Source organism: Ambystoma mexicanum, chromosome 13 (genome assembly GCF_040938575.1).
Source record: "Ambystoma mexicanum isolate Mex_15411 chromosome 13, UKY_AmexF1_1, whole genome shotgun sequence".
Taxonomy (NCBI): domain Eukaryota; kingdom Metazoa; phylum Chordata; class Amphibia; order Caudata; family Ambystomatidae; genus Ambystoma; species Ambystoma mexicanum.
The window spans coordinates 806893253-806916920 of record NC_090938.1 but is presented as its reverse complement, the minus strand read 5'-3'; the positions used below and the strand labels follow the sequence as shown (position 1 = coordinate 806916920).

The window sequence follows — 23668 nt, the reverse complement described above, 5'->3', positions numbered from 1 at the left end:
AACATAAAGGATTCATCATAGAGACAGAGCACTGGGGAGAGAAAGAGAAACAAAGGATTCATCATAGAGACAGAGCACTCGGGAGAGAAAGAGAAACATAAAGGATTCATCATAGAGACAGAGCACTCGGGAGAGAAAGAGAAACATAAAGGATTCATCATAGAGACAGAGCACTCGGGAGAGAAAGAGAAACATAAAGGATTCATCATAGAGACGGAGCACTCAGGACAGAAAGAGAATATAAAGGATCCCTCCACCGACAGGGAACTGCAAAGAGAAAAAGAAACACAGAGGAGGCATCCACAGCCACAGCCAAAGAATTATGGAGTCAAACAGAAACACAAATGATTAATTAATGAACCAAATTGGGAACCATAGCTTTAGAGAGAAAGAGAAATGCCATGGATTCACCCAGAGACTCAGAATAATCGGGAAAACAAAGGGCACACATGTTCTACTCCAAAGAGAACCATGAAGTGAAACAGAGCCATAAAGGATTCTTGCTGGGCAAGAAACTGAGAATAAGAGAGGGAATGTATGACCACAAATCCATCTACGGAGAATGAAAGGGAGAGGATGTAATCACAGACAAAGAGAGCAAACCAGAAAGAGAACAGGGGCTTGAGGATTCATCCCAAGAATTCTACAAAGGGAAACGGAGACACAAAGCATTCATCCAGAGAGAGAGAGAGAGAGAGAGAGAGAGAGAGAGACAGAGGGAGAGAGAGAGAGAGAGAGAGACAGAGAGAGACAGAGAGAGAGAGAGAGAGAGAGAGAGAGAGAGAGAAAGAGAGAGAGAGCACCAAAGGGGGGCAGAAGAATGCCCATGGCCCTATCTACAGAGTTTTAGAGAGACTGAAACAGAAGCACAAGCACTAAACCACAGGCACAGATAAGAAGACTAAGGATGGAAAAGGAAACAGAAAGGATTCCGCTATAAACCGTGACAGATAAGTCTAGTGAGAGGCCGGAACACAACACATGCAGTCAGAGAATTACAGAGAAACAGAGATCCAAGGACTCATCCACAGACGGAAACCTACAAAGAGAAGCAGAAGCCCAATGCCACAAAGACAAGGGTAGAAAACAATAGAGAGAAACAAGCTCAATGTCCCACAGACAGGGGCGGCAAACAGTAGATAGAAATAGAAGCTCAATGCCCCAGAGACAGGGCAGAAAACAGTAGATAAAAACAGAAGCTCAATGCCCCAGAGACAGGGCGGAAAACAATAGAGAGAAACAGAAGGTCAAGGCTCCACAGACAGGGGCGGCAATCAATAGAGAAAAACAAGCTCAATATCCCAGAGACCGGGACGGCAAACAATAGAGAGCAACAAGCTCAATGTCCCAGAGACAGGGGCAGCACACAATAGTGGGAAACAGAAGCTCAAGGGGCAGCAAACAATAGAGAAATACAGAAGCTCAACGTACCACAGAGAGGGGCGGCAATCAATAGAGAGAAGCAAGCTCAATGCCCCAGAGACAGGGGTGGCAAACAGTAGGGAGAAACAGAAGCTCAAAGTACCACAGATAGGGGCGGCAATCAATAGAGAGAAACAAGCTCAATGCCCCAGAGACAGGGGCGGTAAACAATAGAGAGAGAAACAAGCTCAATGCTCTAGAGATAGGGGTGGCAAACAGTAGAGAGAAACAGAAGCTCAATGCCCCAGAGACAGGGGCGGCAATCAATAGAGAGCAACAAGCTCAATGTCCCAGAGACAGGGACAGCAAACAGTAGAGAGAAACAGAAGCTCAATGCCCCAGAGACAGAGGCGGCAATCAATAGAGAGCAACAAGCTCAATGCCCCAGAGACAGGGGTGGCAAACAGTAGACAGAAACAGAAGCTCAATGCCCCAGAGACAGGGGTGGCAATCAATAGAGAGCAACAAGCTCAATGCCCCAGAGACAGGGGTGGCAAACAGTAGAGAGAAACAGAAGCTCAATGCCCCACAGACAGGGGTAGTAAACAATAGAGAGAAACAGAAGCTCAACATACGACAGACAGGGGCAGCAATCAATAGAGAGAAACAAGCTCAATTCCCTAGAGACAGGGGTGGCAAACAGTAGAGAGAAACAGAAGCTCAATGCCCCAGAGACAGGGGCGGCAATCAATAGAGAGCAACAAGCTTATCGCCCCACAGACAGGGGTAGTAAACAATAGAGAGAAACAGAAGCTCAACATACGACAGACAGGGGCAGCAATCAATAGAGAGAAACAAGCTCAATGCCCTAGAGACAGGGGTGGCAAACAGTAGAGAGAAACAGAAGTTCAATGCCCCAGAGACAGGGGCGGCAATCAATAGAGAGCAACAAGCTCAATGCCCTAGAGACAGGGGTGGCAAACAGTAGAGAGAAACGGAAGCTCAATGCCCCATAAACACGGGCGACAATCAATAGAGGGCAACAAGTTCAATGCCCCAGAGACAGGGGCGGCAATCAATAGAGAGCAACAGCTCAATGCCCTAGAGACAGGGGTGGCAAACAGTAGAGAGAAACAGAAGCTCAATGCCCCACAGACAGGGGTAGTAAACAATAGAGAGAAACAGAAGCTCAACGTACGACAGACAGGGGCAGCAATCAATAGAGAGAAACAAGCTCAATGCCCCAGAGACAGGGGCGGCAAACAGTAGAGAGAAAAAGAAGCTCAATGCCCCAGAAACAGGGGCAGCAAACAATAGAGAGCAACAAGCTAAATTTCCCCAGAGATAGGGGCTGCAATAAATAGAGAGAAACAAGCTCAGTGCCCCAGAGACACAGGAGGCAAACAAAAGAAACAAGCTCAACGTACCACAGACAGGGGTGGCAATCAATAGAGAGAAACAAGCTCAATGCCCCAGAGACATGGGCAGCAAACATTAGAGAGAAACAAGCTCAATGTACCAGAGACAGGGGCGGCAATCAATAGAGAGAAACAAGCTCAATGCCCCAGAAACAGGGCGGCAAACAGTAGAGAGAGAAACAGAAGCTCAATGCCCCAGAGAAAGGGAGGCAAATAATAGCGAGAAACAGAAGCTCAATGCCCCACATACAGGGGCGGCAAACAATAGAGAGAAACGAGCTCAATGCCCTAGAGACAGGGGTGGCAAACAGTAGAGAGAAACAGAAGCTCAATGCCCCACAGACAGGGGTAGTAAACAATAGAGAGAAACGGAAGCTCAACGTACCACAGACAGGGGCAGCAAATAGTAGAGAGAGAAACAGAGGCTCAATGCCCCAGAGACAGGGGGCAAACAATAGAGAGTAACAGTGGCCAAATGGATGCTTTCACAGACAGATCTGTGAGATAAAACTAGAACTAAGCCTTCAACCACAGACTAAGACAGAAAACCCAGAGAGGGGAAAAAGAGGTCTCAAAGATTCATCCACAGAAAATTATGGAGAGAAACAACAGATTAATCCACAGGCACACATAGAAGAATCGAGGGAAGCAAAGAGAGAAAATGAGGGATACAGAAAAAAATGCCAAAGTGATCCATTAACTAGAGAGAGAGAAACCATGGCTTCCCAGAGCATGGAAAAAGACATTCCCAGGGTACCCATGGAAAACTTGTCACAAGACACAGCTTGCCAAGCGGATCTCTTTCCAGAGAAGACATACACCTTACAATAGTTACACAGCGTAGGAGGCACACAGCACTCACCGCTAGGCCTTGTTCACCATCTTCACCTCTTTCCCCCTTGGCGCCATCCTGACCCTGTGGAGGTACGAACGTATAAAATAGGTCAGTGGTTCTGAAGCGATTCCAGGCTGTGGCCCAAGCATATTATACCATGATGGGGGGGGGGGGGGGGGGGGGGGTGGTGTGTGTGTGTGTGTGTGTGTGTGTGTGTGTGTGTGTGTGTGTGTGTGTGTGTGTGTGTGTGTGTGTGTGTGTGTGTGTGTGTGTGTGTGTGTGTGTGTGTGTGTGTGTGTGTGTGTGTGTGTGTGTGTGTGTGTGTGTGTGTGTGTGTGTGTGTGTGTGTGTGTGTGTGTGTGTGTGTGTGTGTGTGTGTGTGTGTGTGTGTGTGTGTGTGTGTGTGTGTGTGTGTGTGTGTGTGTGTGTGTGTGTGTGTGTGTGTGTGTGTGTGTGTGTGTGTGTGTGTGTGTGTGTGTGTGTGTGTGTGTGTGTGTGTGTGTGTGTGTGTGTGTGTGTGTGTGTAAGGATAACGCTTGAAGGGTTTTCCAAACCAACGTCCCCATGCTTACCTGCTTGATAATAAAACATCATGATGGGAATGCCAGGGTACAATGTGGTTCCCCCTTTAATTTCCCAAGTCTGTTTTCAGGTATCCCAAGAGGCCTCACCTCTGTGTGCTGTTGCATTATTACCACAGGTGTGGCGAGCGTGTCCAGCAGGGTCCCTCCTTTATCTATTTCTTTCATGTTTTAATATTGTTTAGTGCTATATGTCAGGTGGGCTGAGTTACCAACTTCACCGACATATTTGCAGGTACTGGAGTCTGAACAGTGTTAACAGTTACCAGTGATGCGGGTGGTAGTGCCAGCAGGAACCAGAGTAGCAGTTGGACTAGCACTATATGACAGAATACAGACAGTGGTGAGTCAATTGCACTCATTGATGGAGTGGAGCTCACTGGAACCCCTGGTGCACTTAGGAAAGAGAAGAGTGAAGGAGGATAGGTGTGGGGGCATCGGGTAAAACAGTGGTAGTTGGTGGTTGGTAGTTCAGAGTACAGGGATTGTCCCTTAGGGTAGTCTTAGATAGTTGATGATCTCTGTGAGGAGTGTGAAGGGGCATCACTTCCGTTGGATATACTTTAACCAGTGTGGGGACATTTCCAGAGGTTACTACTATCTGTTCACTGGTACAGAAATCTCATTGATTACAAATGGTGCCGAAAAATATCTTCACCCCCCTCTTTTAAAGCCCAAACCACTTACTCTGTGGTTAGTGTAAGCGTTGTTTCTATGGTACGAGCTTCTCAGCTCGAAGGCTGCAATAGTGATCAGAGCCTCACGACCTTTCTTATGGAATTCACTACATTCCTGCGTCTGTCAGTCGCAGAGTGACTTGGAGCCACAAGGGCGTCCCTTCTATTCAATGAGGAATGATCAGAGCATCTTAAACAAGCCTACATTTCTCTCTTTGGCCCTCTACCAGGTGATATGTTGGTATCTTCAATGACTGTGTCTTCATTGTGTCAAGGATAAGGATGATGAGGAGGGAACAGGGCAGAGGACAACACACGATAACCTCTTCTCTGCATCTAACTGGCATACCTGGTCCTTCACGGGCATAGAAATATCAACTCATCCCAACTCCAACTATGCTGTTACATTGTGTAGTATCTGGCATGCAGCCCTTTGTAACAGCATTTTCTCTCCTAAGTCTTTATCGCACCACTCCATAAGGTAAAGAAACCTTTCACCATGGTACACATCCCTGACGCATTGTGCAGCTGCATGGAGGCATCGACTGCCTGGATCGCAAAAAGCTGGAGTCAAACCAACTTGGCTTGGATATGTGAGGGTGACGTGATCACGTGTAAAGTGTCCTGCAGAACGAGCAGGTGGATTTGCAATTCAGTGTAGGGCCACGTTAGGCAGCCGTAGATCAATAAAGAATGCAAGAAGAACAGAATATATATTAATACTCACACGGGGGCCGGCTTCACCAGGAGGACCAGGATCACCAGGGAAACCAACAGGACCCTAAAGAAGAAGAAGAGAAACCAATAAGGAAACTATTGTCTTGGTTACAAACGTCAGTAGTTACGCTGCACATTAGCCTCCTGGTCTGCGAGGTGTGCTGTTTTTCTCAATTTGAGCCCTTTTCAACTGGCCTCTCCCCCAATCCTTCCACCTCGCGCTTAACCCATCTCATTCATCCCTTTCTCGATCAGCCAAGATCCTAGTAACTATGTCGCTTTTAAACCACGCAGTAATCCTTGACTTGTGGATGTATTGTTATTATCCTTCTTCTGGCGAGTCTCAGGTGTGAATTGGAGCAGTAAATCTATGTTACCATCATCAATTCCATAATTTCAGATTCACTCACTAACACGTGCCTTCATTATTTGTGTTCTTCTGTGTCATTGCTTTTCATTCATATGTAGAGTACATTCGTTTAAATGTTTCGGGTCCCCCCGAAAAATGTCCTACATATTGACAGACAATATTCCCAATACCACAAAGGGCACAATATCACCAAGTCCAAATAATAGACATGGTTCCCAAATAGACCCAACAATATCCGCAAACTCACAAAATGCACAATATCTCCAATCTCACAGGAGGAAGAATAGTTCTCATCTCACACATCCGACCATATCCACAAACACACATAGTGTGCAGGTCAGGGCTTGGGAACACAGCAAGTGAGGGCTCACACTAAAGGATGGAGAGAGTTTCTACTGGAATTATGATAGTCGCTGGATGGACTTCTCTCAATAGTAACAGGGCCAAATGTTTTCTAGGATCCTATTTTTTCAAAACCAAAGGCAGCAGCTCCTCCATTGGCCTAAGCAGCTATGGGAATGCACAAATCAAAGATTAACACCCCAAGGGCACTTGAGGTAGTTACAGGAGGATGCTTCAAATCCATGCCCTAGTGGATTGAAGGAAGCAGTCGCCTGGCAATGGTCTGCTAAATAAGCCCCTGTGCTGTCTTTTAAGGCACCTTACGAGTCTCTGACAAACCAATCTGGCTGCTACACAATTTCATGAGTAGCCAGTTTAGTAGCTAGAACGGCACCGCCAGGACAAGCTGGGAATCAGCTCAGGAGGCAACCTGTCTGGAAAGCAAGACAGACCACATTATGAGTTTGGTGGTTTCTCAGAGGTAAATCCGCCGAAATACCACCAAACAGATTTACTGTTACTGCCACGTGGTCCAGCGGAATTACCGCTGCATTACACATGGCAGTATGGCAGGGCTAGTCCCCATTTATGAACCACATAGGACTCCATGGGGATTTCGGCTGAATTATCACTGGTGGTAATTGTGCCAAAATTGCAATACTTTGGCAGCAAGGTGGCAGAATGACCTCCAGCATTTTGCTGGAGGTTTTTCCTCCACCTTACCTCCAAACCCATAGTTTGGCAGGGCAGTAATACAGTGGTAACTATGTTACCACTGCATTACCAGAGTTTTTGGCCACAACGCCAAACTCATAATGAGGCCGAAAGGTAGGAAGTCAGATCTGCTAGTTTATACAGCACCTGACCTAGAAGTACTTCATTACGCTTCAGAATACCCACATGATTCGACATCATTTATGCCCTACACTTACGCTGTGCTTGTGTTCTGCTGAAACGCTACTGCATGTCAAGGGAACAGAATATGGCCATCTTACTACAAGTTTAACAAGTTAGCTTTAAAGTCTTTTCATATATTCAATTTAATGGCTATGGTGAGTGCAAGCATTCCGCTCACTGGTGTGGTAACCTTACTTCACCAGAATGACTGCAGAGTCACCTGCCCATGGACCCCTCTCCTCCATATCTCGCAGCCCTGATTCACATGCAGAATAGCTGCTGCTCTTACAGGGGCAGTGGCAGGACTGTACACACTTGGGACCACATAACAACTCACCATAACCAGAGCTTCCCAATGAGTACCATTTACAAATACGGTAACAGACCACATCCTTCAACCTCCACAGTGCATAACTGATCAGGAATGCACCTGTTTTTAAGGATCCCTTTCTTGCACATACCAGCTTTCTTGGCAATACCCTTTTTCACAACCCCATCCTCTCACTAAATACCAATGTTTGCATTTTATCTGGACATCACATGCGAACATCCCATTAATTTGCTTAGCACAGATCCTGTCAGCTCAGTCTCACGAAGAACATTCTGCTGTAAGCTCTTTGTAATCACTCAGACAGAACAACCAACCCCCAGATAATCTGAAATAAAGCAGCGAATACTATGTAATACTAACAAATCTGGAGGACTAGCAACGGAAAACTTCCCAAAAAGGCAGATTTCAATGGAGAGAAATTAAATGTAAAATTAACCTGCAAACCCTTGGGTTTGTAATTAGAAGTGACAAGAATAACAAGCTCACAAAAAATAGGTGAAATTACCATTGATGCATGAGAAGCACTATAAGCAGGGTCTGACCTTGACAGTAAATTAGACCAGCTGTCATGTAAATACTCTAAAGTCGTATTGGTTCTCTCAGTTCATATATCCAACTGTGGATAAAATGCAAATGTTAAATGCAGGTCCATAAGCAATAGACACGAAACATCTGTTCAGAATTTGTATTTGGTTATTTGTATTGCATATATCCTCACAGGAACCAGGCAGAAACTGCATCTAGGCGCAGATGTGAACAGGAACCAGTATGAATATAAGAAGAAATAATAATTATTGAAAAAGAAAAGTCTTGAACTGCTTCCAAACATCAACAGAGACTTGATTTTCTGCAGTTCGGAAGGCAGCGAATTCGAAGCTCAAGGACCATATATGGAGAAACACCTGTCTCCCTGATGTACAAAATGAGAAGGGGAACTATTGAGAGATTTTGACCCGTAGATCTGAGTAACTGGATTGGATGATGAAGAAAAATGTTAGAGACAAGGTACCTTGGTGCTAAGCCATAATTACACTTGAAAATGAGGCACAGTGTTTTAAAGACGATCCTCTGATGAACCAGGAGGCAATTGAGACGTCTCTGAAAAGGAGATATTGACGCTGTTATCGAGAGACTACAGAGAAGCCTAATAGCCATATTCTGCGCCAATTGTAGACGGTGCATCTGACCAGCCGGAATCCCTGTATGATGGGCATTGCAATAATCCAATTTAGAATTAATCGATGCCCCCAACAACAACTGGACGATCTTTTTCGGCAACAAGGGCAAGAGTGTGCAGCAATCATTTGAGTTGATAGTAGACTGAACTGACAATTTCAGTAATATACAGACTGCAATTCAAGTTCGACTGCCAGATGCAGCCGAGAATTTTTACTTTTGAAAAATACGTAGTGGGTACTTCAAAAAGAGCAGGACAACAAATACAAGAATAAGAACCTGCCAACAGATTTTTTGGGCCAAATAAAATGATCTCTATTTGAGATGGATTTAATTGCAGCCTGTTTTCCAGCATCCAACTTTTCATTTTTTCAGCACAAGAATCATCAATGATGAGAGGCCTCTTTAGTGGCCAATAGCTCCATATCAAAGTATCGATCTACAGCAAAGGCCTGCAAGCTGCAGCTCCCCAGATGTTCTGAACTATCATGTCCACAATCACTCACAATTGACTATGGTGGCTATTGCTATTGGGAGTCGTAGTCCGGAATGCCTGGAGAGTCAAAGGTTGCAGATCCCTGCATTATAGCATTCAACCAGAGCTCTGGTTCTCTCTAGACTGGACTATTGCAACAGCCTCTTTGTAAATCTGCCTGCTTCTACTCTCCGCCCTCTGCAACTCATCCAGAACCGGACTGCGAGACTTGTCCTTGGCCTCAAGCCCAGGGATCGTATCTCTCCAGGACTGAAATCTCTGCACTGGCTCCCAGTGGCTGTGAGGATTAAGTTCAAAACCCTTTGTATTGTCCACAAGGCCTTCTGGGGCCTGGGGCCTCTATACCTTCAACTCTCTCTTCCTAAATATCTTCCTTCTCGAGCTCTTTGCTCTTCTGCCTCCAACTCCCTCAGGGTCTGTCGCATCTCCAAGCAATGTGTTGGTGGTAGATCACTTTCTTCGGCCAGAGCCTCCCTCTGGAACAGCCTCCCTGCCCCTCTGAAACTTGAGGAGAACCATCTCCGGTTCCGGAAGCACCTCAACACCTTTCTCTTTGCTTCTGCTTTTTCTCCTCCTCTCCCCTGCTGATTTCCTGGCTGATACTGAAACTGCACTGATTTACCTGGCCACCCTCTGATCTCGGGCCCAGGTCCCCTCCTCTGCCAGTCGCACACCTGCACTGCCCTCCGGCAACGTCGCCAAATAAATATTTATAGTACAATCTAGTTGCAAAAGACCAAACTTTCGGAAAATCGTCTTCTTCTTTGCCCAAATTACTTCGCTACAAATCAACCAAGAGTACACATTTGCAGATCCAAAAAAGCATCGGATTGCTGTTACAATTTTTGGTTTGGACAACTTAAGCACTTATCTTTCATGATGGTACACGCAGCAGCGCAAGATCTCCAAATATCCACTTTCTGTGCATGAAATTCCAATGTTGAAGCTTGACAGACACCTGGTATTCACAATATTGAGGTGGAAATTCCTTGACTGTTCTTCCATTTTTAAAATATATAAATGTCATCCGGATCTCATTATAAGATACACATGCAAATTATTCAGGAATAGTTTTATGGTGCTTTTATCCTTAATTCTGTTATTTCACGTTTTTAAATTCAGTGCTTCAGCTAAATCTGGTGGGAAATCCAGGATCACCCACTCCCCCATTCACACCCATTCCCACCCCACCACCAATAAACCATGATTCCTTTTACAAAACATACTATCTGTACCTTTTTTTTTCAAATATATAATGCCAGAGATTTATTTTGTAATGAATGTTTGGCAGCCAAATATACGAGCAGTGAAACATCTGCAGTAAAACCACAGGGTACCTCTGGAATCGCTATCAGTTTTGAAAATCTGCAGCGTTACAACATGACCCTGCTCCAGACACACACCAGCCGTTACCAGCTGATAGCCCTATGCTGCACTTCTTATGGGACACAGTCCCCGTTATTATTTTTGGAACTTTGTGAGTCCAATCCCATTCAAGACAGGAGAGGTTTTGGGTCACGAGAGTCAACAGTCTGAGCTTGTTACGATGCAGTCAGCATTCACTGAGTTCATAATCTATTCGTATAATCAACAAGGTATATTGAGCTATCTATCTGCTCGTCTACAGAAAGGCACCACAAGACTGAGACACAACAGAGTTTAAACAGATGAAGTGTTTATATATATATATATATATATATGTAAGTTTTACCAAAAAACGTTCAAATTTACAACCACGCTATTACCTAATAGTGTGGGAAATAATTAACAACAAAAATAGTGTATTGACAGTTTCTGAAACAATGACAGTATTTTGAGCTGGATAACAGTCCTCACAAGCACCGAAATGTACTCAGAAGATTATACACCATGTAACGTATTCAATTAAACAAGGCATTCATATGTGGCTGAACAAAACAGAAAAACCACATTAACTTGATTGTCCTTCAGAGCAGTATAATTCTTTCTGCTCAGAGCTTCCTAAACACACTCATATCAATCATGTGTGCCTCTCCTGTCTGGAATGGGAATGGACTCACGAAGTTCCAAAAATAATAACGGGGACTGTGTCCCATAAGGAGTGCACCATAGGGCTATCAGCTGGTAACGGCTGGTGTGTGTCTGGTGCTTCGTTTTAATGAATCCCGAGCGGCCTCCAGATTCTCCGTGCTGCACCTGAAACCTTGTATGAACCATATGTAGAATTATGACCATTCCCTAACGTAATTACCTAAATATATATTTTTGACACAGTTGTGCCTCCCACCCTATACTTTGTCCTCAACATGACCCTGCTCCCATAATTCCTGAATCTGGTCTTAAATCAAGTGTTCCATTCATCTCCTTCTCTTATCTGAATGCAAATGTATCCTCGAGGAAGAACCAGTTTAGGAAAGATTGTGGGCTGACTGGCTGGCCTAATAATTCCCCAACCAATGGCCAACGATAATGAAAGGATGGGAAGCTGTGGGCGGGATAAACCCTTCAGCTGCCCCTGCTGCGGGAATCAATGGCTGGATGATCCATACTGCAAGTTCCTCAAGGTACTCTTCCTTTCCAGTCAATGCATATATCTTGCCAGGTACAATTGAGAGCACTTCCAGCAGAAGAGTTGAGCTCTGGTGGATCCATTGAAGGGGAACGAACAAGGAAGGTGTTGAGAGTGGACGATGGGTCCAAGTGAATGTATGGATTGCGGACCTATCTCGCTAGGACCTGGAGACGAAGATTGAAACTTGCAGGCAAGAGATCATTCTGAAGGGTTATTATCAATGCACTGGTCCTTGATAGTAGTATTCTGGAATCCAGTTGAATACACCTCGCTGTTAAGCTCATTAGACTGCTTGCACACCCCCTGAAATGAAAGTGGAGTGCCTAGTAACCTGTTAATGATGGAAAGCTTTTCAGAGTTGCAGGCGTGGATATTCCAAATAGATATATGGAATATCCTGATACATTTATCCTCAAAGCGCCAGAGAAGTTTCCAACTCATAGACTTACAAATGTTGCTTCTAGGGAATCCATTTGTACTCCAATGGAAAAAAAGATCAGCGCTACGACCAATGGTCCAAAAGGGAGGGCACACTGTGAAAACTGAGCTTAACCACTTGGCCTTTCAGCTTGGGGCATTTTGCCACATAGTTCCTTCTCGCCCCACAATATTTGCATAAAGAATCAAGAGTGCACTTGTTCTTCTCGTCTGAGGATATGGGGTGTCTTATAGTTCCAGAATTCATGTGTTTCACAATAATGCCTAATGTCCGCAGCATGAAACGTGATCTTCTGAGCTGTGTGCTGGCAGTGGCCATCCCACTGTCCATTTACAATGTCATTTTCATTTAGATGTGTGTTGATCAAACTGTGACAGGAGTTGAAATCATTGTCTCAGCCCTGGCTAAAAAACAACCTTAACTGTTGCATTGATGTAATCAAACTCTTTTTGTAACCTAGTGTGAAAAACTGTTAGCTAAAACCTTCTAATTGTACTACAGTCTTAGGGGTTGTGCAAAGATCCTGCATGTTACCTAGCTCTGTATGTGTGTGTCAAGCCAAGGGATGCTTGGACAATGTATGGGTGTGTGTGTGTGTGCGTGCATTGTGTATGCATGTGAGTTAAGAGTTTAATCAACCAACAAAAGTTGGAATGAATAATGTTAAACACTGGACCGCATTCCGAGTTTGCCAGTGAGTTTTGCGCTTACCGCCACTCTATTGTGCAACGTTGCTCCCTTCTTAATGTCTTCAAAGAGCGGGCTCTATTGAGTAAAGTTGCTCCCTTCTTAATTTCTTCAAAGAGCGGGCTCTATTGTGTAACATTGCTCCCTTCTTAATGTCTTCAAAGAGCAGGCTCTATTGTGTAACGTTGCTACCTTCTTAATGTCTTCAAAGAGCGGGCTCTATTGTGTAACGTTGCTGCCTTCTTAATGTCTTCAAAGAGCGGGCTCTATTGTGTAACGTTGCTCCCTTCTTAATGTCTTCAAAGAGCGGGCTCTATTGTGTAACGTTGCTCCCTTCTTAATGTCTTCAGAGAGCGGGCTCTATTGTGTAACGTTGCTCCCTTCCTAATGTCTTCAAAGAGCGGGCTCTATTGTGTAACATTGCTCCCTTCCTAATGTCTTCAAAGAGTGGGCTCTATTGTGTAACGTTGCTCCCTTCTTAATGTCTTCAAAGAGCGGGCTCTATTGTGTAACAGTGCTCCCTTCCTAATGTCTTCAAAGAGCAGGCTCTATTGTGTAACGTTGCTCCCTTCTTAATGTCGTCAAAGAGTGGGCTCTATTGTGTAACATTGCTCCCTTCCTAATGTCTTCAAAGAGCGGGCTCTATTGTGTAACGTTGCTACCTTCTTAATGTCTTCAAAGAGCGGGCTCTATTGTGTAACGTTGCTCCCTTCCTAATGTCTTCAAAGAGCAGGCTCTATTGTGTAACGTTGCTCCCTTCCTAATGTCTTCAAAGAGCAGGCTCTATTGTGTAACATTGCTCCCTTCCTAATGTCTTCAAAGAGCAGGCTCTATTGTGTAACAATGCTCCCTTCTTAATGTCTTCAAAGAGCAAGCTCTATTGTGTAACATTGCTGTTCTGTAAATGCCATGTTGTAAAGTAAACAAATGGTAACCTTTTTTTATATAAAACATAACTATATGGTGCGCACGAGCATTCTGCTCGTCCATGGAGTGTTGCCATCCCCCAGAATCTTTGTAGGTCCCACTTAGATTGAGCACAGTCCATCTCACCCGGATGTGTGTAAAACCAAGATTGCCCCAAATTAAAGCCAGCCAGCCCAATGCCTTGTTAGTCTCGTTATGTGAACCAAGGTAAATACGTCCCACTCTAGAACAATACAAACTTGGCAGATGTGCCCTACTTACAGGGTTCCCCTTGGGTCCATCGTCTCCGGTGGGACCTTTACCGCCAGCAGGTCCTGCAGCCCCCGGCTGTCCGGCCTCTCCCTTCTCTCCTCTCTCGCCTCGAGGCCCCTAAAGTGAAACACCAACATCAAAAGTTTGTCATCTCGTGTTTTTGTGGCTACTCCCCTCCTAACAGTGCCGCCCACCACCCTGTGCCCCGTTTAACAGAGAAGAGCATGCCAATGCCATTGAAGAGGCGTACACACATCACAATAACATGCCATAAGAGGTTATGAGGGAGGACACGTCTCCATAAACAAGGTGCATGGATGTCCTAGAAGAGAGCCTTGTGAGTGAATGATGAAGCAATGCCCCAGGCAACGTCCGCCATCACAGGGACAGCACAAAGCAATCCACATGTGAGAGCAGCGAGTACTTGCGAAGAACCCCACTTCAGAATCGTATCTGTAACAGGTGTCTGACTACGTCACTACGTTGCAGATGTCCCCTGCTAGCTCTTGCTTTGTGGGCAGCAGACGTGACATGAAGGGGGAATAACCACCACGAGGGGCTTTAAAAAACAGGACGCGTGCCAGGCCACCCTACAGCCCCCAGTATCAGATCAGTGACTGTTAGTGAAAGAGTTATAAGAGGCAGTGGGATTGCTAGGCAACACAAGTCTTGAGATGCATATGAGTTACATTACATGTGTCATAACATGCTAAGGACCTCAGCAAAGTATGTGCGATAGATGCCACTAAACAAGTAGCTTGCTCTGTCACCAATTACCGGAAGGTGATGGGAGCACAGTAAAGGTGATACGACGGCAGACGTACCTTTGGTCCAGGTTCGCCAGCAATGCCAGGAGCACCAGACTCTCCAGGTTCTCCCTGGAAATAAAGGAAAGATGATTAGCTATGCATGTGTTGGGTTAAATATTCTCCAATGGTATTTCATAGATGTTTTTCTATCAGTAAGAGCCTAGATAGTACAATACAATATCACTCGTTATGAAATACATCAGTGCCTGGGCGGAGAACACAAAACATTCTTTACACATACCAAAAGAAATCCTATCCACCTGACGGCTAGGAGAGATGTGACCTTGTGGCTATTGAGTCCTGGACTAGTATCTTAAGAAAGACATAACTATCAGTTAAATTAAGCTGTAATCTGGCGATGAACTGGGACGTGACTTTGTGGCTTAGAGAAGAGGTGATCAACTGGTTCGGTGTGTTGTGATTTACTGGCTGGACGTGGCCTGGTTATTAGCTGTCAAGTGTCATTGGTTGGCTATGTTCACATATCATCTAGTGGCTACGGTGAGAGGTTAACTAAAGACTACATTATTGAGTGTTGATCTAGGAAACCTGCAGAACATTATAATACTGGCTTTCCTTTTTTATCCACGCTGTGTGATCTTGGAAAATCATGTTATATAACTTTTCCTCAGATCACATTACCTGTCATAAGTGGGGCTGGTTAGGAATAGGCCAGCCCTCCGCTGTATGCGCTACATGAAAAACACCTGTTTCCATTGCTACAATTACACCTTCCTGGTTTCTCCCAATGTCTAAGATTCTACATCTGAGCTCTTGAGTAATAATGGCTAGGAATAACTTCTTGATGCAATTCATTCTACGTTTTCTGAAAGAACTGACAAACCTAACATACCTTCTCGCCAACATTTCCAAGGTTACCAATGCCGCCGGGTGGACCTTGAGGTCCCTGCCAAGAAGAGAGAAAGAAGACAGTCAGACAGGCTCGATAGCAAAGGGCACCGGTATACCACATAAACCTGAATGGACACTGTACTTACATCGGCTCCGTTGGGTCCAGCAGGGCCGCGGGGACCAGGAGGGCCAGGTGGACCCTTTTGGATGAAATAACAAAAAAGGGTGTCAGTTGGTTAAGGCATTTGGGGACGCTGCATCAGAAACAAACATAGGTTGAAGGAATTCTATCACCAATTGACTGTCGCAGTCAGACTGTGTGCTAGGGTAGGAGAAGTGCACAGAGCGTACTTATTTCATCGTAACACACTACATGCTGCAATGCCGTGTCAGGGCACAGGGGTGGGGTGTTGGCAGGGATTGACTGCTTCGGCAGCTCACGTTGGACCAGAACAGTCCATGCTCCGACCAATGATTGCAGGTAATAGAAACCAATATAATTTCAGTTGCTTTCTGAAACTCAAGCGGCCCAGGCCGAGTCTGACTGGATGGAAGAGGCAATTATAAGAGGAGGAGGGTTGACAGTGCAGAGATCTACTCACAAACCTTTTCAATCTTCTGTATATTTGCTGGCTAGAGCCCAGCCAGTGTTGGGGAGCCCACTATTGGGGGCGGTTAGCTTCTAGTGGGGAAACACTTTTTCAGATAGGTTAGAGCTGGACTGCAGCACGCTAGGTTAGGAGTTTTAAAGTCATCCCTCTGCTACTGCTTCACCAGTATACTGTGCTAGTACTTCAAGGCAGGGGTGAGATTGACCCAATGTTCCAGGCTGAGTTTGAGCTTGGCATCAGAGTTCTATACTCCATTTTGACATGACAAGGAGTTTGCAGGAAGCCGCTGTAGCAACACCCAGAGAATTTCTATCGTCCTGCTCCAGTTTCGGGGCGCCATTGTGTGTAGTAAGCATACATGTGAAAGCCAAATTGTAAACTGTTAATCCTAAAGGCTAGAGAAGCCACTGGAAAGCTTGGAAATATGAAAGCACGCAGATGCACAAGGATCCACGGTGCAACCCACTTTGGGGCTGTGGCTCAGGCAGCATGGATACTCAAAACCATTCTAGCAGGATTTTATGGTCAACTGTTTTTAAAGCTTCTAGCAGGTCGAGCAGAATCAAGAAACAGGAAGTACCTTGACAGGAACAGGAAGCACATTGACCTCTAGCAGCCACAAGCTTCACCTGACATCAGTCAGGGCGGTGACAGTGTCTGATCCCTGATTGGTAGTTACATAGGAGGGTGTGATTTTCAGGTTTGAAGAGAACTGGGTGGGGACAAAATGTCAAGAACCCTATCTTTGCAGAGGGAAGTAGAGATGGGAAGGCACTTTAGAAGGACTTCCAGGTCAGCTGTTGGTTTTGTGAGGGTTAGGATGACGGCTGTATGCTGGCGGACGCCTTTCCTGATGGAGGTAATGATAAAGCCCATTAAGAGAGGGATGAGGACCGGAAGGTCAGCGATTTAGTGGTTTCTTGCATGGTGACCATAGAGATATTGTGTTATGTAGGGGGACACCACAAAAACAGTGCAGGGACACAAAGCCTTATCTCTATATTAGAAGGTGGTCCTCAGCATGTCATTAGGTGCTTGTGTAGGGATGGTGAGGTGAGGGCTCCCTTGGCGGTGGGTCCGCTCCTGGCATGCCTTGGACAATTCTATACAATTATCCGCTACCTCCATGTGTTTCTGGAATTATGCTGCCTTTCCATTGCTTTGTATCTTCTGTTCTTGGTTCAGCAAGCAGTGCTCTGGACAATCAGCTGGCAGTGACACCGGTGTCTCTCCAGAGCACTCCCGCCGTGGCACAGAGCAGGCTTCTTCATTTAACTGGCCGTGTACTTGTACGTTTTGGGTTGTCAGCTTTTGAGGGGTTGACTCAGTCCAAGGCTACTGCCATGCCATGTTCCAACACATCTCTTCGAGGACGAGCACATTGGCAGAATCACACTGCTCAGGGAGACCTTCAAGAAATTGTCCTGTTTGACTGATTTCTGCGCGAGGTGCCAGCAGCTGTGGACTTCATGGCAGCATGTGTGTGGTTAAGATCATTAGCGATCATTAATGGATCATTGAGTGATCAGACAACGAGAGATGATAGCATACTGGGGTGGTCAAAGACACATTCAGTGCAAAAACAAGACACCCTGGCCTCTCTTGCTAGGTAGCGCGGTCTACCCATCCACCCCTTTTCTAGGTAGGTGAGTATTCAGCCATAAGCAGTTCTACATTTGGGCTATTCCACAGGGAGTGCATCAGACTCTCACCATAGGGCCAACGTCACCCGTCTCCCCCTTCTCTCCAGATGGACCAGGCAGACCCTACAGGTGGACACAAAAGAACAGTTATTAGTGCACGAGAGTGTGTGATAAAAGGTTCCAGAATATTCTTTCTACATGTATACTACTCAAGTGAACTTTAGTGCCAAATAAAGATAAACACATCAACTAAATATACAAATAAAAATACAATGTCTAGTGTTGCACCAAAGTTAACAGGCCTACCCATTGCCTCTACCCTCTGCAGGTGTACTCATGGACATGGCCCAGCTACTCACCTGCAGGCCAATTGGACCAGGTGGGCCGGGGAAACCGCGTGTCCCTTCATCTCCTTTGGCTCCAAAGTGTCCCTGAGCACCCCTGGGGCCAGGTTCACCATCAGCACCCTGTCGAAGGAAATGCACAAACAGGTCAGGGTACCCAGGGGTTGAGGCCCCTCGAACTGGCCAAGGATGCAGGAGCATAAGCAGAAAAGCATGAGTGTGCATCCACAACTAGGGACCATCTTTTCATCACTGCACGTTATGTTATGTTATGCTATGTTATGTTACAACGTTGACAAGGAGATGGAACCTGAATTTGGGGCAAGGAAGGCTGCGGGCAGATCCAATATGCAGGCACTGGGCAGGGAAAAGAACCCTGCCCCTGGAGTGAACAGAGAGCAGGGTCCCACTCCATTTAACAGACAGAGCATCTGCATTAATATCTAAGATTAACAGGCTCCTTCAAATACAACACAGGGGCCCTCATTATGACCCTGGCGTTAAGGGGTTAACAGCGCCGTAAAAGGTGTTGGCGCCGTTAAACCCTTAACGCTTGATTATGAGGTCCCTTTGCGGCTCCCGACCTTAACGGCTGGTCTGGACCAGCCGTTAAAGTAGAGACCCGCAAAGAGACTTTCGAGGTAATTACGGTACCGCAATTTGCGGTACCGTAATTACCGCCTTCCCCAGTCCCATTGAGCCCTATGGGGCAAAAATGGGAATGGGGAAGGAACAATGGTAAATGGGAAATTATCGCCCCGCCAACCTTGGAATGGGGTGCTAATTCCCCATTTACCATTGGCGAAATCGGTAAGTTACCGGCGTTAACCAATGGCGCTATTAGCGCCATTGGTTAACGCCGGAGTCGTAATGAGGGCCAGGGTCTCCCACCATTACGGCAGTGGTCATGGACTTCTATATCATGGTGGGAAGGGTCTCCCTCCATATCAGCAGGGGTCATAGACTCCTTCTATATCCTGGTGGGAAGGATCTACCTCCATATCAGTAGGGGTCAGACTCCTTCTGTATCATTGTGGGAAGGGTCTCCCTCCATATCATCAGGGGTCATGGACGCCTTCAATATCATGGTGGGAAGGGCCTCCCTCCATATCAGCAGGGGCCATGGACTCCTATATCATGGTGTGAAGGGTCTCTCCCCATATCAGCAAGTCAGAGTGGCCCCCTTCATAATAACTGGGACTCCCTCAATATAAGCAGGGACCATGGGCTCCTTCGATATAACAGGTGGTCTCCCACCATATCAGCAGGGGACATGGTCTAATTCTATATCCTGGTGGGAAGGGTCTCCCTCCATATCAGCAGGGGTCATGGACTCCTTCTGTATCATGGTGGGAAGGTCTCCCTCCATATCAGCAGGGGACATGGTCTACTTCTATATCAAGGTATGAAGGGTCTCTCGCCATATCAGCAAGGGAGAGGGGCCCCCGTTATAACAACTGGGACTCTCTCAATATAAGCAGGGATCATATGACAGGGAGTCTCTCGCCATATCAGCAGGGGATAAGGTTACCTTCTCTATCACAGGGGGAAGGGTCTCTCATCATATCTATCAGCACATGACTGGGCAAACTACATCATAGAGAGCAGAGTCTAAATCCCTCAATATGTATATGGGACTCTCTATATCAGCAGGGGACAGCCCCCCCCCCATATCAGCATGTGACAAGGCCTTCTATATCACAGACAGCAGAGTATATCTCCCTCAATGCCAGCAGAGCACAGGGTGTCCCTCATATCAAAAGAGGACATGGTCCTCCTCATATCAGCAGGGGACAGGGTCTCCCTCTATATCACAAGTGAGAGGGTCTCCCCATATCAGCATATGACAAGGGGCCTCATTACAACCCTGGCGTTGGACCATGGTGCTATTAGCACCATGGTCCATGCTGGATTCCGCCATGGTGGATGGCGGATTTACCGCCCCATTCCAAGGTTGTCGGGGCAGTAAATCCCCATTCACCATGGCCCCTTCCAATTTTTGGCCCATAGGGCTCAATGGGAATGGGGAAGGCGCTAATTACGACACTGTGAATTACAGTGCCGTAATTAGCACCAAGGTCCCTTAGCGGGTTGGACTTTAACGCCTGCAAAAAGCAGGCGTTAAAGTGTGAATCGGGCGTTAAGGGTTTAACGGCGCCGCAGCCTTTTACGGCGCCGTTAACCCCTTAATGCCAGGGTTGTAATGAGGCCCAAGGTCTCCTATATCACAGACAGCAGAGTATATCTCCCTCAATGCCAGCAGAGCACAGGGTGTCCCTCATATCAAGAGAGGACATGGTCCTCCTCATATCAGCAGGGGACAGGGTCTCCCTTTATATCACAAGTGAGAGTGTCTCCCCATATCAGCATGTGACAAGGCCTTCTATATCACAGACAGCAGAGTATATCTCCCTCAATGCCAGCAGAGCACAGGGGGTTCCTCATATCAAAAGAGGACATGGTCCTCCTCATATCAGCAGGGGACAGGGTCTCCCTCTATATCACAAGTGAGAGTGTCTCCCCATATCAGCATGTGACAAGGCCTTCTATATCACAGACAGCAGAGTATATCTCCCTCTGTGCCAGCAGAGCACAGGGTGTCCCTCATATCAAAAGAGGACATGGTCCTCCTCATATCAGCAGGGGACAGGGTCTCCCTCTATATCACAAGTGAGAGTGTCTCCCCATTTCAGCATGTGACAAGGCCTTCTATATCACAGACAGCAGAGTATATCTCCCTCAATGCCAGCAGAGCACAGGGTGTCCCTCATATCAAAAGAGGACATGGTCCTCCTCATATCAGCAGGGGACAGGGTCTCCCTCTATATCACAAGTGAGAGTGTCTCCCCATATCAGCATGTGACAAGGTCTCCTATATCACAGGCAGCAGAGTCTATCTCCCTCTGTGCCAGCAGAGCACAGGGTGTCCCTCATATCAGCAGGCGGCAGGATGTCCTATATTACATAGAGCGACGCCCTCCTCCCTTTATAGCAGCAGAGCACAGGGTGTCCCTCGTCGATATCAGCAGGCGGCAGGATGTCCTATATTACATAGAGCGACGCCCTCCTCCCTTTATAGCAGCAGAGCACAGGGTGTCCCTCGATATCAGCAGGCGGCAGGATGTCCTATATTACATAGAGCGACGCCCTCCTCCCTTTATAGTAGCAGAGCACAGGGTGTCCCTCGATATCAGCAGGTGGCAGGATGTCCTATATTACATAGAGCGACGCCCTCCTCCCTTTATAGCAGTATAGCACAGAGTGTCCCTCAATATCAGCTGGATAGGAGGGCCTCAGTGTCTCAGCATGGGAAACGGTCACCCCATTTTAGCAGCCCATATCCTAGCCATGAACATTCCCCCATCAGTGCCCACTCTGCACATACTCAGCAGTGGGCATGACCTCCTTGCAGATAATGATGAGGTCCTTGCCACATGCGGCCACTAGGGGGTAGAGTCTCCCAGCAATGCAGGCTGCACTGCTTTGCACACCAGTAAACATAGGATGTTAATGCAGTAACTGCTGGGACACCTGTCCCGGGTCTATATTCATCTCTCTGCCGGAAGCCAAAAATTCAGTGGGTGGCCATTTTATTTTGGTATACTTACAGCTGTTCCAGGCTGCCCAACTGGGCCCATGGGACCGGGAGGACCTGGTGGACCCTGGGGAGAAGAGGGGACATCATTAGAAGGACCAGGGTGCAGAACATGTCAGATCAGGCAAAGGGCAGTCAGTGGGCAAGACAGAGAAAAAAGAGGGCTACCGGGAAGGATGGATGGAAGGCTATGAAGCGAATGAGGGTGGGAGGGAGGGAGGAGGTGGGAATGAGGAAGGGAGGAATATATTGGGAGAAAGGGAGAAAAGGAAGGAAAGAAGGAAGGGGGGAATGAAGGGAGAGAGGGAGGAATGAATGGAGGTAGGGAGGAGGGAAGGGAGAGAAGGAGGAAGGAAGGGAGGAAGAAAAGGGAAGGAGGCAACAGAGGCAGGGAGGGACAGAAGAAAGAGGAAATGGGGAAGGAAGATATATAGGGAATGAGGAATGGAGGGAGGGAGGAAAAGAGGAAGGAAGGAAGGTAGGATGGGATGGAGCGAGGAAGGGAGAAAGGAAATGAGAAACAAGTAAGTGAGAGACAAACGAAGGAGGAAATGATAAAGAGGTGGCAAGAAGCGGTCTGGGGAGAGAAGCAGCAAAGAATGAATGCGAATAACACAGTGAGGTGCCATAGCAGCAAAGTGAGAAGAGATGAGAGAGGGAATGGCAGAGAGGGAAAGACAAGTGCAGGGAGGTATGGTGATAAAAGAGGCGAGCGAAACAGAGCGCGAGGAGTAGAAAGACACAGAAAATAAGCAAAGTGAGAGAGAAATAAACCAAGAGGATAAGTGCAAGTAAGATGGGAAGAGTGCACACGAGCTAGAGGGGGAAACAGCCCACATAAGGTAGAATATGAGAGAGAGCAGAGGTTAGAGATTAAGAGCACACACAGGGGAGTGATAAGAGTGCACATGCTTGAGGCAGGGAGAGGCGACAAGTGTAAGATGCTATGCAGGAAGAGACTAAGAACACATGAGATAGAGTGCAACATAAGGCGATACAAAGAGTGCACCATGCCTGTGTAAAACCAAAGAGGCCATGAGTGTACAAGGTGGAGGGTGAAGTAGGGAAAAGATAAGAGTGCAAGCAGGGTCTTCTGAGATTGGAAGTCCCCTAGAATGCACAAGGTGCATTCTGACTCAAAGCAATTCTAAGAGTTTACTAGGCGGATTGTGAGGAGAGGTGATGCAAAGTGTGTATGAGTTGGCATGTGGGGCTGAGCAATACAACAAGTACTAGACTGAATGTGAGGAGAGGTGATGCAAAGTGTGTATGAGTTGGTGTGTGGGGCTGAGCGATACAAAGAGTACTAGGCCGAATGTGAGGGGAGGTGATGCAAAGTGTGTATGAGGTGTTGTGTGGGGATGAGCGATGCACTGTGTAGTAGGCGGAATGTGAGGAGAGGTAATGCAAAGAGCATTTGAGGTTGCATGAGGGGATGAGCGATGCAAAGAGTGTACTAGATCAACTGTGAGGAGAGGTGATACAAAGTGTGTATGAGGTGGAGGGTGGGGCTGAGCGATGCATAGAGTGTGCTAGGTGGAATGTGAGCAGAGGCGATGCAAAGTGTGTATAAGTTGGCGTGTGGGGCTGAGCGATGCAAAGAGTACTAGGCCGAATGTGAGGAGATGCGTGCAAGGAGTGTATGAGGTGGAGTGTGCGGGTGAGCGATGCATAGAATGTACTAGACGGAATGTGAGCAGAGGCGATGCAAAGTGAGTATGAGTTGGCATGTGGGGCTGAGCGATGCAAAGGGTAC

At 46.7% G+C, this 23668-nt stretch overlaps 1 protein-coding gene across 8 annotated transcripts in view; it reads right to left on the bottom strand.

Moving 5' to 3' along the window:
- Window positions 1–23668, bottom strand: part of COL11A2 (collagen type XI alpha 2 chain) — a 279999-nt gene that overhangs the window by 45114 nt on the left and 211217 nt on the right. For all 8 annotated transcript variants that reach the window (XM_069635257.1, XM_069635251.1, XM_069635250.1 and 5 more), the window contains 9 exons: window positions 21926–21979; window positions 18333–18440; window positions 18043–18096; window positions 15866–15919; window positions 15721–15774; window positions 14883–14936; window positions 14068–14175; window positions 5601–5654; window positions 3643–3696 (listed from right to left, as the gene is read on the bottom strand). In XM_069635257.1, the coding sequence (XP_069491358.1) occupies window positions 3643–3696; window positions 5601–5654; window positions 14068–14175; window positions 14883–14936; window positions 15721–15774; window positions 15866–15919; window positions 18043–18096; window positions 18333–18440; window positions 21926–21979 (594 nt within the window). The remainder of the gene's footprint in view (window positions 1–3642; window positions 3697–5600; window positions 5655–14067; window positions 14176–14882; window positions 14937–15720; window positions 15775–15865; window positions 15920–18042; window positions 18097–18332; window positions 18441–21925; window positions 21980–23668) is intronic.